Here is a 13,385-nt window from a genome sequence, read left to right on the forward strand (position 1 = left end):
CTGTGGATGTTGAACTCAGGACATAAAACCCTGAGGCTTGAGCTTGCAGATCCAAAGCCTGAGTAAAGGTGCTATTTGGGCTAGAGGTATGATTTATAAGAAGAGTGATTTATTACATTTACCCCCTTTTTGCCCTCCCTTGACTCACAAGGTTGCTCTGAGTTTCCCATCTGAACAATATTAGCATGTATTACTATAGCTCTGCTGCTGCCTCGGGGAATGGCCTTTTACGAGTTACACATCTACATACAGACTTGTGTTTTCTCTGTGTGCAAGATGAGATAGGAAATTGAGAAAACTTGGAGCTTTTTAAATGAGATCTAGGCATCTGTCCCATAAACAAGAAAGGCACAACTGGCACTGCTGAGGCTGCTGTCCAGCTCCGGTACTGGTTTCGGAGGTCTTGCTCCTAGTTCAGGGAAGGCAATGTTGTGAAGTAATGGCTGCATCACCCCAGTTTACAGCCTGATGTTTTGAGATAATGTATTCCCAGTCCTGGTTGTCCTCAGCATGCTGGCCACTCATTTAGGACAGCTCGGGAGCTGGACACCAGGCGGTAAGTTGTCTATGCAGTTGGGGTAGGGCAGAGAGCTGGGCTGAATAATGTTAGAGAGCAGTCTGAAAGCAAGGTGTCCTGCATGGGAGTTAGAGCTGAGTTGTTTTGTTTTTTGTTTTTGTTGTTGTTCCTCAAATGAAAGGTATTGCAGAAATGCACTGTTGCTATCAGTTGATATGTCGTCTTCTGGTTTCATCTTGGCACTGATGAGGAGAAATAATTAAACTATAAATTTAACATACATCTGTAGTAAGGAGATCTTCAAGTGTTCCTGGCACTTTAATTTCTAATTCTGGGATTGAGTCCCAGACTGTGTAAAGCCCAGTGTAAGTTGCTCACTAGAGTTAATGTCCTCTTCTGTCTACCGTTGCTCAATATAGATAGGAAAAAAAGCTGTGGCTGAGGCTGTTTTTGTCAGCCATGGGGAAATGTTCCAGTGCAGTTTTACTTGTGGGTAAAAGTTGAGGTCCCTCTTTGCCTTTGGTGACGGGGAGGGGAAAGGGGCAGGCAGATGGAAGAGATGAATGGAAAAAAGGTTGCTCTCGTGTTTCATTGGGTCGTATTGCATTTAGTCTGACTCAGAAACTAATTAAAAAGTGGTTTCTTGCAAGAATTGCAAGTGATTTCAGTTGTCCTCCTAGTGTCCGCAGCTCTGAACTTGGTGCTGCATCTCACTTGACCTTTCAAGGCAAACTGCTCTGTTATATTTTTTGTGGTCGTTTCTCAGGCCCAAAGATGGAAAGTTCCAATAAAAAGGCAGAGTGAATGAGCAGGCGAGGGGAGTCGATAGCAAAGTCCTCAATTAGGCTCTGTGTTTCAGAGGCTTCACCTGAGGCAGCTATTTTACAAGGCAACGGTGTCAGCCCATAGTGCCAGATTAGAAACAGACAGTTGATTTGCTCTCAAATAAACTTAAAACTGCTTTTAGAGAGAGTCAGGGTTTTAAATTCCTGGAGGGGCTTCCCTCCCCTCCCCTTACTACACATAGGAAATTGTGGTGGGTGAGGAAAATGCTGCTTTCCACGGAGCAGCTGCAGCCTCTGCATTCCCCGCTCTAGGGACGGCCGCTTTAAAATGAGAAAAAGAATATATTTCTCGCCTTGACTTTCTCAGCACTTGAAGTCCCTGCTGAGACCGACAACCAGGAGACCTGATAAAACAAAAAGCCACTGAGGTAGTACCTTAGATGTTTGCAGAAACCCTGACAACACGTCGGGTGCTCAACACTGCTGCGAGGAGTCCGCGGGCGCAGCACGAGCAGGCAGGTGGGAGGCTGCTGCAGTGGAAGAAATCCCCTCGGATCGCAGCAGCGGCCCCTGATCGTGGGCGGGTTGGGGGCCTTGTGGCCGTAACCGTCATGGTCCTGAATCCACTGGCAAGGAGTGGCTTCGCTTCACCCAGGCCATTAAGCAGGAACAGCTTTCACTCGCTGCCAGGATCCACAGACAACACAAAGCTCAGTCGCGTTCACTCGACCTGACTAATCCCAGGATTTAGCATGGAAAGTGGAAGTTCTTCTTCTTCCCCTCTCTTTTGCCTTTTGGCCTGTCCTACAGTAGATGGGAAGCAGTCTCCCACGTGGTGACTGTGTACACCAGGACACCAGCGCACGTGGCCCCAACCCAAGCAGGGGGACTGCCCCTTGCATTTTGGAAATACAGGGGCAAGTTCTAAGGTGGGTCTCATCTGCCTCCACTGATGTAAAAGGAAAAATAAAAAATAAAAAAAAAGAGGGAGAGGCAGGGAAGAAAAAGAGAGATCATTAGTAACTCCTCCCAGAGAGGAACTTTTGCCTGAAACTTTTAATTATCTTCATTTCTTGGCTTCAGAAGGCTCAGATTTTTGTCCTGAACAATAGAGGTGATGCTTTCCTTTTAAATGGAGTGCAGAACCTTTCAGCTAGGCTTTTCTCTGCTTTACAATTTTCTTTTTCCACTTTGAGGAGGAAAGGAAGTGGAAGAAACTGCTTCTTTGTGGAAGAAACTGCTATAACGTAAGGATTATAAGCAGTTGCATAACTCCCCTTTAAAAGTTTATCCTGTGGGACAACTGGATATTGAATAAATGCCTGATATCTATGTTTTAAAGGATGCTCTGTAAAGCACTTAAGGGAAAAATGTCAGATGTGTGTATACGTAAATGTATGCAGTACTTACTTGCACTGCAGTTCAAAATGCACTTGAAATCATAAGCTTTTCATTTGAGTTCTTTCTGTGCTTACCAGGCAAATCCTTAGTTCAGAGTTGTGGTATTTTTTCTTATGGCACCCGAAGGCCTGCCTCATGTTTCATCTGAAGAAGCAGCTCTACTATCGTTTGTGCTTGAGGATGTTAGAAATACATAAAAAATCTCTTGGAAGACACAAACGGTTGGTTGTCTTGGCTCTTGCAGTGCTCAGTACCGAGATGTTTGGGAAAATGGGTAGAAGTCACAGATAAGTTGTAGGGTTCCCCCCACCCACCGAACCTAGTGGTGGTTGGATTTTGGCCTAGAGGGTGAGGGCTTGTAGCACTTAACATATTTTTCTTAATTTGTCTCACTGAGCAGAGCTCCAAGTTTTAAAAAATTTTGTATTTAAGATTTTGTCTTCCAGGGAATTCCCAAGTTACTGCAGAGCTTTGAGCTGGTCATCTGACTTCCTGTATATGAAGACTCTCTGGTGGCTCCTCATCCCTTTCAATCTCTGTAGAGGCAATTTGGTTCCTTCTGGCTGTAGTCAGAATAGCTGGCGTGGAGCATGTTCATCTCCTGTATGCATTCTGCTTGAGGGCAGGCTGACCAGGGGTTCCTACTAGGTCCATAGCAGGACAAGAGCCAAACATGCCTCTGCTGGAAGGGTTGGAAATCCAATGTGGGCAAAGCCAGCAGAAGGGAAGCTTCATTACAGGTGTGTGGGCTGGACTAACAAAGGTGGGTTTCATTTTTCCCTAATTTGGGTATTTTGGGCGTGGGGGAGAAAAGTTCACTCTCGAATTCTGAGCCTCTCCATCTCAGTTCTGCTTACATGTGGCAGATGTATCCATGCAGTGGTTATCTGAAGATGGAGGTCTAACGTAAGTGGGAAATACTGTGGTTTGAGCTGTCGTCTTCTCTCTTCTGGTTATAAAGGTGGCTTAAGGACACCAGCTTCTGAGATGTCTTTGAGACATCTAAACTGAGGTGAAATGCATTCAGCCAAGCTGTTCTAACTTCTCCTCTCCTTTGTCAAGGTTCTTCTCACTTCACTGGAATTTTAATTTAAATTTAGATAAATATTTTTATTACGGAGAAGAAACTGATGCCAGGAGCCTGTTTGTAGAGAGGTGGGAGGAGTGTGAACTCTTGGTTGCTCTCACTGAGTGTTAATTCAGAGCGCTGATTTAAATACATTACTGATTATTTTATTCTTTGCCTTGGGGAGGTACAGAGGTAACATGTTTGTGTAATTTTGAGTCTTGAATTCCTTATGTTATTAAAATGTAGCCAGCTACTGGAACATACAGGTTTACAAACATTTGTTTCAACTTGCTAAGAACTTCAGATCCATAGCTCGGTGAATGGACAGCGTAAGAGAAGATTAATCTCTTGAGTATGTTAATGGTCATACACATTGCTGGATTTTAAATTAATTTTGAATGCTCAGAAAGGGATACATACCACATCACAGACAATGTGACAATCTTTTATTGGTGGATATGGCATAGGGGATGCAGAAGGCAACACTGAAAATACTGGGATGCTTCTAGTAATTGAGGTTACACTTCTGTGGATTTCTTTAACTCTCTGGTGCTGTCGAAGAGATTTTATAGGCTGTTTTATTCCATATTTATCCGTTGTAGAGTTCTGCCCTCTCTGAGGTTTTTTGTTTATATTCCCTTCTACAGGCCTTAGTTCAGCAAAAAAATAAATACAGGTTGAAGCATGTGTATTCAGCAAAGCACGTATGTGCGTAAATTATAAGTACGTACCTGAGACCTGTTGAATGCAGTCAGACTTGCAAGCGTGTCCAGTTAGATGAGGATGAAACTCTGGATTGGAGGCAGAGCGTGCAAGGGAGCGGACCAGTAGTCTAGTCTAATACTCCTGTATTGCTATCACCAGATCAGGTGTGTTGGTTAGGCTAGCCTAGTTAGGTTATCACATCTTACTAAGTAGTGTAGCTCCTGGCACAAACTACTTCTTACTGGGGAGGTCTTTCCAATTAGCTGCTCAGGTAGGACCCTGGGAAAACCCTCAGTAGTCCCTGACTGAGCCCTTGCAGTTGTTAGGTTTGGTTATGGGATTTCTTACAGATGTTCTGTGCTGTACATGAACTCAGTTTATAGAAAACAAAGTAATACATTTTGAAGTTTTTAGTGTCCCTGGAAGAGAGCTGGAGGATGGAGATGATGTTTCCCAAAACAAGCCCGTCCCAGCAGCTGCAGGACAGTGTTCCCACTATGTCTCGCACTTGTCTGAGGCTGAGAGAGGGATTTAATCTCTCTTCTCATTCAGTCCTTGGCCTCTCTGCTTTTCTTTTCTTTCTTTCTTTTTTTTTTTTTTGATGTAGAAAGTCAAGTGATGACAATTGCGATAGAATCTTTTCTCACACGGACACGTGTACATAAGAAACCAACTTGTGAGACCTTGCAGGGCATTTCACTCAACCGCTGAATGGCAGCAAGCAGCTGGCACTAATGGTCTAGGTTGGAATCAAATGTGATTTGGAGCCAGAAGCTTTAGGACCTTGTGTTGCCATGCAACTTGTGCATTCGTTCACAGCAGGACAAAGTGGGTGCATAATTCTGTTAAGTCAAAATGATCCCCCTGAAAACTGTTGTCAGATTCTACAGTTCTGTGCAGCATTAGGGACTGTGAAATTATATTTTGTTGTTTTGTAAAATTTCTCGTAATACAGATTTGGAAGTTTGGGGCATCTTTTTCCCAGCCCGTGCGTTCTCTCCTGCCCAAGACTTCTCAAATAGTTAAATAAAAATGATGTTTTCTCCCAGTGAAAGTCACTGCTTTTTAAAACAAACAAAGACCACAAACAAGGTGGTCTGAGTGGTGTGAGACGACAGCAGGTGGAATTGCTGACCTCGAATCATGCTTGGATATCCATGAAAGTGCATAACTGAAGTGTAGCTTGTGCTTCTGCCCTCCTGCAGGCGTTGCGGAGCTCTTCTTGAAAGTTACTCAACTCTGCCTGGTCTGAGCTGGCAGTGCCCATGTGGGAGGCAGTCGCCGGCTTGGCTGCCTGGGCTTGGGAAAGAACGGGCTGCTTAATGCAAGTTCTTCCTCAGGAAAAATTGTCAGAGGTTGACATTGCAGACGCTTTCCAATAAGTTGCTTGGCACCCAACGTCTGCGGCTTTTGGTTTGAAACAAGGGACGGCGTTTTAAAAAGCAGTGTTGAGACTCTCCACTTGTCATTTATGGTCAGGACTGGGGTAGAACAAATTGAGCACTGCAGCAGGTTGTCCGGAGAGGTTGTGCAGTCTCCGTTGTCGGAGGTTTTCGAGACCAACCTGGTTTGAATTGAGCGCTGATTGTGCCTAGGGCAAGAGGTTGGATTAGGTGATCTCCTGAGGTGTCTTGTGTGATTCTAAGTGTATTGACCAGTTCTAAGGTGGCTTTGAATTTGATGTTGAAAATGTTTTCCTTTAAATCCTAGATAAGCACAAAAAAAGCAGGAGGTTTGGAAAGTACTGCAGTTGTTCCAGATGCTTGAAAACATTGGTTTGAGCAACTATATCTGAGAGTGCTGTCTGTGCATAAATCGGTATCAGAATAGATCTTGGAGCTTAACCCAGTCATAAGCAAAAATTGCCAGAATGAATGCATTAAAAGCAGGAGGAGAGAGAGGACCTCAAACAGTGGTTTCTTTCTCTTTCTTTCTCTCTTTCTTTTTCCTTTTTCCTTTCTCCCCCCCCCCCCCCCAATTGCCACTGCACCTTGCTACGAGATGGTTAAAGGAATTTGCTGCTTTCTGAGGAATAGCAGTTGCCAAGGGCTGGACCGTGCTCCTCCTCCGGACCCAGCTGGCCATGCCTGATGTTGGCTTTCAGCTGCCTGTGCTCTGCGGCACCCGCCAGCCTGGCAGGGCTAAACTGTGAACCGCTAGCTCAGAGATATTTAATTCAGTGTCCTGGATCTTGGTTCCTCTGTGTGCTTTAGGCTTGTACCAGGTTTTGCTAGATCAGCAGAAACATCTAGATTTTTTTTTTCCCTCAAGTGTTTGGGCTTCAAAGCAGTGTGCAATGAGGTGCAGTTACCTGGCATGCTGATCTGACTTGGAAAGTTGGCCTCTGGTTTGACTGTGGACCCTTCTAAATAATCATGGCTGAAGTTAGCTTGACTAGAGCTGGTTGTAAATCAGACCTACCTGCTTTGACAGCCCACTGGGATAAAGCTTTAGCTGGTACATTTTCTGATGCTTTTCATATCTGTCTGGCCTCTGGAAGGAAGACAATACAAGGAATCCCTAACAGCAGGTTGATTGAATCATTCTACTGACCATGCCAGTGAATTGTTATCACTTCTGGTTGCCTGGGGAGCTGCTAGTTTGTCTTGTCTGTCTTGTTGGAAACATTTCTGAAAGTACATAGGAAGTTCATGTTTGGATTCTTCCATCTTGAATCTGAAATCTCTGACAGGACAAATTTATTGAGGGGGGAACAGAAGAACGTTTGGGGAAGGGAGAAAAATCTTTTTACATGGACACATCTCTTCATTTTTTCTGTGAGCAAGTTTTTAGTTCAGTCTGCATTTGAATCACGTAGTTGTTTTTGTCTACAATAGCATTTAAAGTGCTTTGGCCCTGTGTTTACTCTGGCTATTATCACTGAAATGCCACCGGGAGTCCTGATCCTGTGCTGCTTAGTCCTGGAAAAGGAGTGTTAAAGTGGTCTTTGCTGGACAAAATTGCGAGGAGAGCTGTGTCTGTCAGGGAGTTGCTCCTTGTGATGCTTCATGTAACAGCAAAGCCCTGATGTAGATATTTAACCACTGGGCTATGTCTATCCCACAGAGGCTTACCAGTATAGCTTTTCTTGTGCAAATCTGGCATTGTAAACAACTTTGCCACAGACTCGAAGGCAGGATGGGCAGAATTTTGTTTGACGGCTGAGGTTCTGACATATGGTCCGATAAACGTAGTTACTGGAAAAGCTAAAAAATATTTACTTTGAAAAATCCATAGTTGGGAATAAATGGCCACATCTGCAGCTGAGGTAAGTCAAAATGAGTGTACTGGTTTCAACTGACTACCTCAATTTTCACCATCTGAGGATCCAGCCCAAACCAATCAGGTAGGTAAATAGGCAGTCTAATTGGATGTAGGTAGCAGGCAATTTACTGGGGGAGATACTTGCCCTTTGATAGTCATCGTGAGTAGCTGTACCTTCTGTTTGGAGTTTTGATAACACTTGTGACCTTTTCTTTCTCCTCTCTTCCTCCTTATCCTCCCTCTTTCTCCAGGATTTAATGCCATGGCTGCAGATGAAAGTGCTACAGAAAAGCAAGTGGGGGAACCAAAAATGGCAGTAGATGGTGAAACCAATGGTTCCTGTGAGCACAGTGAAGCTGGTAGCCACCCAAACCCAGCTAAAAACACTCAGGACAATACGAAAGCGAGCCAGCAGGACTCTAGTACTAAATTAAATAGGATAGCAGAAAATGGCATTTCTGAAAGAGATGGTGAGACTGGGAAGCAAAACCATATGAAAACTAATGACTTCACACAGACTTCTGTAACAGGGAGCAATGGATATATTCTAACCAAGCAGATGGCACAGGAGCAACCTCTAAGGACTACCAGCACCTTTGCTTCTCTCACCGGCCATGCTGCAAAAACCCTTCCAGGAGGAGCAAGCAAAGGGAGGACTGTGGGCACCTTTTCTCAGATGCAAGCCACGATGGCAACCAAGCTCGGGGAGGGCAGTAAGGACATGGATGCTAAAAAAGCCACCGCTGCTAATGCTGAAGTGAAGGTCCACAGAGCACGGAAGACAATGCCTAAACCCACCCCTAGCCTGGTAATGTATACGCCCAGCAGTCAATGCTCCTGCTGCCGCTGTGATCGGTCTCGGTTTTCTTTGTGTGTGAGAGGGATACCTTGCTGCATGTGAACAAGTGTAACTTGGGGGTGTCCACTGAGCGGATTTTTTTTTCCCTCCCTCCCCTTCTCCTTCCTACAGAGAGGCAGAGGTGTTAAAACAGAATCACATGGTCACCAGCAGCTCCCTTCCCCAGCCTGTTTCTAAATATACAATTGATCAATTACCAGCTCCAACAGATCTATGAGATGCATTAAACGGCCTTTCTCTCTCGGCTGTATTGCTCATCAGCTGTCTGCTGAAATCCAGACCTGCTTGTGAAACAAATTAGATCTCTTATAAGTTTGACCCAAAGGAAATTAAGCATAGCGTGTTAACTTGAGGCTTCTCCAAGGCTTGGAAGCTATCAAGAAGCTGATATGTTAGATAACTTGTTTGCATTGCTGTATCATTAAAGCAAATCAGATGATGTTTGGTCCCTCTCTGTACTTTGCCTTTAGTAATGCAGCTGGATTAGAAATCTTCCCTGCAGAATCCTTGGGAGTAGATTTATCATTGCGTAATAAAACATAGAGATCTACCTTTTTGGGGGAGGTAAATGGAATTTGAAGTCATTTTGTGTGCCCAGGCTACAGGAGGTTGAACAGAAATAGACCTTCTTTTATATCTGAAACATGGGCAAATTTTGGTTCTTTTGCAGAATGTTGGGGTGTGGATACTGGAGAGAGCTCCACTATGAACAAGTGATCTTGAGCCCTGTGCCACTTCATGTTTAGATATGATGAGCTAGACCATTCCATCATGCTTTGTTTAATGATGGAGAGAGCCATGCTTGGCAATGTGAGTCACACCCAGAAATAAATTGATAAAAGTTGTGTAAAGGGTCACTGTTAGCTACCCCAACATTTTATACACAGGCAAATGCAAAGTTATCCTCACATGTCACCCATGTGTTGCAGCCCAGGAATAATCTGGTATAAAGTGCTCAAAGCTGTGAATCACTGTGGTTTGGAGCAGGGGGAGGAAAAAAAAAATCTTTGGTGCCTAGCCAGATGCAGATGGGGAAAGGTGCCCTTGGCTGCCGGCACCACCTGTGGCTCCGGAAGCAGGTGGGAGTCCAAAGAGCACATGAAGACTGCGAACCTCCTGGGCACACAGCCTCGGTAGTGGGACAGAAACCACGCCTGCCACGATTTCACAACCATTCCCCCAAACCGCTAATTTCCCCTCTGTCTTCCCCTGATTGCGTTTGCATTCTTGCTCTCGCACGCGCCCCTGCTGTGTTCTTTGGCTAGAAACTGGGGAAACCCAGATGCAGTACATGCAGCCTGATGAAAATCTCACTTAAGGTTTTTGCTTACGCAACCAAGGTTTTGCAAGCAAAAAGGCCTTACAGCTTTCCTTCAGCAGCCTCTTGTTTTACGCTTAGATTAGGCAGGGCAAACCCCTAGACCCTTGTGAATTTGACAGGAAGAGATCTCTTGGGGCTGAGGAACCGAAAGAGGTTCACCCTTTTAAGAGGTGACTGCCGTGTTGGGAGAGAGCATGTTGCTCAGTGTATTTTTTCTCATTCATATTTTATGATACATCAAAAGTTTTTTTTTTAATCCCACACCTTGTATTTTAAGGTTCATCTCTAGAAAGCTGCATGCAACTTTTTGAATGTTTGCCTTGCTGAGTTACACAGGTTACTGTGATTGTGCTGTTTATCATCATTTGCTCACACAGTAGCAACAACTGCAAAAACCAAAGCCTGCAGTTGTTCAGCCCTTCTAAAAATTGCATAGCCTATCCTCAGTGACTCTGCATTTCCCGTGGGTTTAAAATTGAGAGAACAACAAAATTCACAGAACCAGCGGTAAGAAGAGGCTGTTCCAGCATTCTCTGCACAAATCCCTCTAGCTCAATGTGAACCTGTGGTCTTCAAGATTTGATCTTGTTTCTACCAGACAATAAAACATCTGTTTTATTCAGCCTTCCTGATAATTACTACCAAATTTCCCCCATTGTCTTTAGAATTTACATGCTATTTTCTTTTGAGTAGCAAAGTCCTGCAAGTTGTCATTTTTCTGTGTCCCATTTATTTCTTTGTTAAGCTACTTACAAGAGGCTCATCAGCACAGCATTGCAAAAGCTTTTCTTACACCAGCCTCCACATTCACACCTTTTGCCCTTCAAAAACTACATGATAGCAGGTGGTGTAGTGCAGGAAGCAAATTGTGGAAACCACCCAGAAGCTGATATTACAAGAGGACAGTAGTTTTCATTGTTAATTGTTAAGAGCATTGGTGCTTTCATGGTAGACTCTTACTGCAAACCTGTGCTGCCTGAGTGAAGGAGGGGAAAATAGTATTTTGTAGCCTGCAAAACTCTAAAGATTATTTCCTCCATGGTTCCTGCAGAAACCCACTGAGACCAAAAAATTGTTTTCTCCAATCTTACAGCTATCAGGGGACCTTGGTAGCCTTTTCCTGTATGTGTGATTAAAAGGAAGAAGATAATTTTCTCATACATTTAACAAGCTTTTTCTCTGTTTAGGAGTTGCTTCCTGAATTGGGATCGAAGCTGATTCTGAAACAGGTGACAATTTTAATTGATGTTGTCCCATATTAAGGTTGTTTCTGAGCAAAGACCTTAGAAGTGTTTCTGATGGTGTCATTTTTTGCTCCCTTTTTGATTAGTCAGTGCAGTAACACAAACCCTGCACCTTTGGAAGCAGTAATTTCTTCCTCCTTAATCCATTTATAACTTCATTAAGAGCACGAAAGTTTCCAAGGTGAGACAACAGACTGAAAGGCAAGTGCTTGTGTGTCCTGGGCTTTGAGAATGCTTCTCCTGCCCCAAAACTCCAGGTCTTGCCTCCTGAGAGTAATTTCATTGTGATGTGTCTGGAAGGGGTAAAAGACAGTGAAACCATTCAGTAGTTACCTCTTGAAATAGGAGGGGTTAATGGCTGGTTTGGGAAACTGATGTTACTTGGTGACCATGAGGCCATTGATGGAAGTACATGCCTTGGGCTGTGTTTTTTATGCTGTGCAAGGGTACCAGGGCAGGGAACAGAACTGTCAGAGAAAATTGTGCAAAATCAGTGAAATTAGTCTGTTTTAGTGTGAACCCCAAATGCAGGTGCCACTGCAAAGTGGGGGACCGTAAAGCCTGGGCAGGAAGGAAGAGCTGGGAGCAGAGGTGGCTTACGCTGCTGCTTCTGCCCTAAGAACTGTTCATGAATGTACCTTTGAGCTGCACCGCTGCTAAATGTCTGATCCCAGAACCAGTAAGCCACTTTCCTTCCATGTACACACAGGTGTTGATACTGGTGTACGGTATTATTTTCTGTGTTGGTGCCTGGTGTTGCTTGGGAATTGGGCTAGCGTGATCTGTGAGGTGCTCTGCAGGACTCCCGAGGCACCTAAGAACTTCTCTGGTTCACCCCTCTGCAGCAGACGGGTGGCGGTTGGTAGCTAGCAAGTGTCCAGGATTGCTCAGCTGCCTGAGACCCTATAATACGCAGAAAACAGAGTTGTCAAAACAAAGGGCAAGTCCTAACTGGGATCTTGATGGGGATTATTGTCTCCTCAAGACAAGAGAGTATAAGAAGACGAGTGAAGGACATAGTGAAATAGAGCTCTCCATCTGATTAGAAATGCTGTCAGCTTGTCTGAACACAGAAGACACATGAATTCAAGGCCTTCTGTCCAGAGGGGTATTCATGTGTGGATATACGAACTGGATGTTTGAAGTCCACATGTGTGAGTTTGGGCACAGCTGAATGGCTCAGGTGGAGAATCTCCCTCAGGAATGAAGAAGCCTTAGGCTACTGTTAGTGTAGGACTTCTTACGTAGAGAGGTTCCTGGAGAGTGAGGAAGAAAGTGAATTTATATTGTACAGTACCTTTCATTTCGTATTTAACTGTTTATAGAACATTTGCTGTTGGCTTCAGCTGTGCTGGCTGAAGCTACTCATCTGAGGATTGCTGTCACAGCTGCTCATCTCTCACTGCCCTTCAAAACTAACTGTTGCTGTCCCAAATCCCTGGCAGACCTCTTTCCTCAGAAGTTTTACTGCTGAAACTGGTTTGAGCCGCTGTGTCTTTTGACTGAAGTGTGAACGCTCCCTTCCCTTCAAGCTGCCCAGATCTGGGAGGGCATGGTGATAAGGGATGGGATCTTTTCTCGCTGATCCAACAGAACACATACTTCCTTGCATCTTTAGTTCCTGAACCCATTAAATATATTTTGTTAGCTTGGTTTATGAATGTTTGCACATAGCGTAGTGTGTGGGGCAGTCTAAAGCAGTATAGCTTTATGCAGGTGTATGACCAGGCACAAATCAATGCAATTATAGTCAAATTGGGGTAGAATCGTACTTTTAATGGTCAATGGATGTTATCTTCAGGTAAAATGTCATTAATAGACTAGTCATGTGGCTTGTCTGATTCAAGTTAAGGATTTTATGGTACTGTTGTTCCAAAGTAGTGTTTATGCTATGGTTAGGATCCTCTACAGCTAGTGTGAAATTTGGTAGTGAAAACTTTAATTCTTTAGCAACTGTGGAGGAAACAGAAAGTAGCAGTGCTACAGCTCTTGTAGATATTGTCATCTGCTTGTGATAAATTTTTTATAGTGGATCAGTATTTCTTGCTTTAAATATCATTCACCAGTTGTTGGTGGCAGAAACTCTTGGGAGCTGCGTCTTTTTAATGTTCAAAGGCAACTCATTGGTACAAATCTAATTCCCCCTCCACATCCCCCCAGCTGATGGATGAAGAGCAGAGGGTTACTCAGTGACAGCTGCCTTGTTGTCTGGTGGCAGCA

The 13,385-nt window shown here is 44.2% G+C and overlaps 1 protein-coding gene across 10 annotated transcripts in view; it reads left to right on the plus strand.

Moving 5' to 3' along the window:
• The window catches only part of EHMT1 (euchromatic histone lysine methyltransferase 1), a 126,306-nt gene that overhangs the window by 62,490 nt on the left and 50,431 nt on the right, over nt 1-13,385 (plus strand). For 7 of the 10 annotated variants that reach the window (XM_062590902.1, XM_062590895.1, XM_062590903.1 and 4 more), the window contains 2 exons: nt 7,993-8,549; nt 11,109-11,150. In XM_062590902.1, coding sequence (XP_062446886.1) covers nt 8,004-8,549; nt 11,109-11,150 — 588 coding nt within the window. In that variant the 5' untranslated portion in view covers nt 7,993-8,003. The remainder of the gene's footprint in view (nt 1-7,992; nt 8,550-11,108; nt 11,151-13,385) is intronic. The other 3 variants (XM_062590897.1, XM_062590898.1, XM_062590905.1) reach the window with 1 other exon arrangement.

This window comes from Rhea pennata, chromosome 18 (genome assembly GCF_028389875.1).
Source record: "Rhea pennata isolate bPtePen1 chromosome 18, bPtePen1.pri, whole genome shotgun sequence".
In the NCBI taxonomy this organism is placed as follows: domain Eukaryota; kingdom Metazoa; phylum Chordata; class Aves; order Rheiformes; family Rheidae; genus Rhea; species Rhea pennata.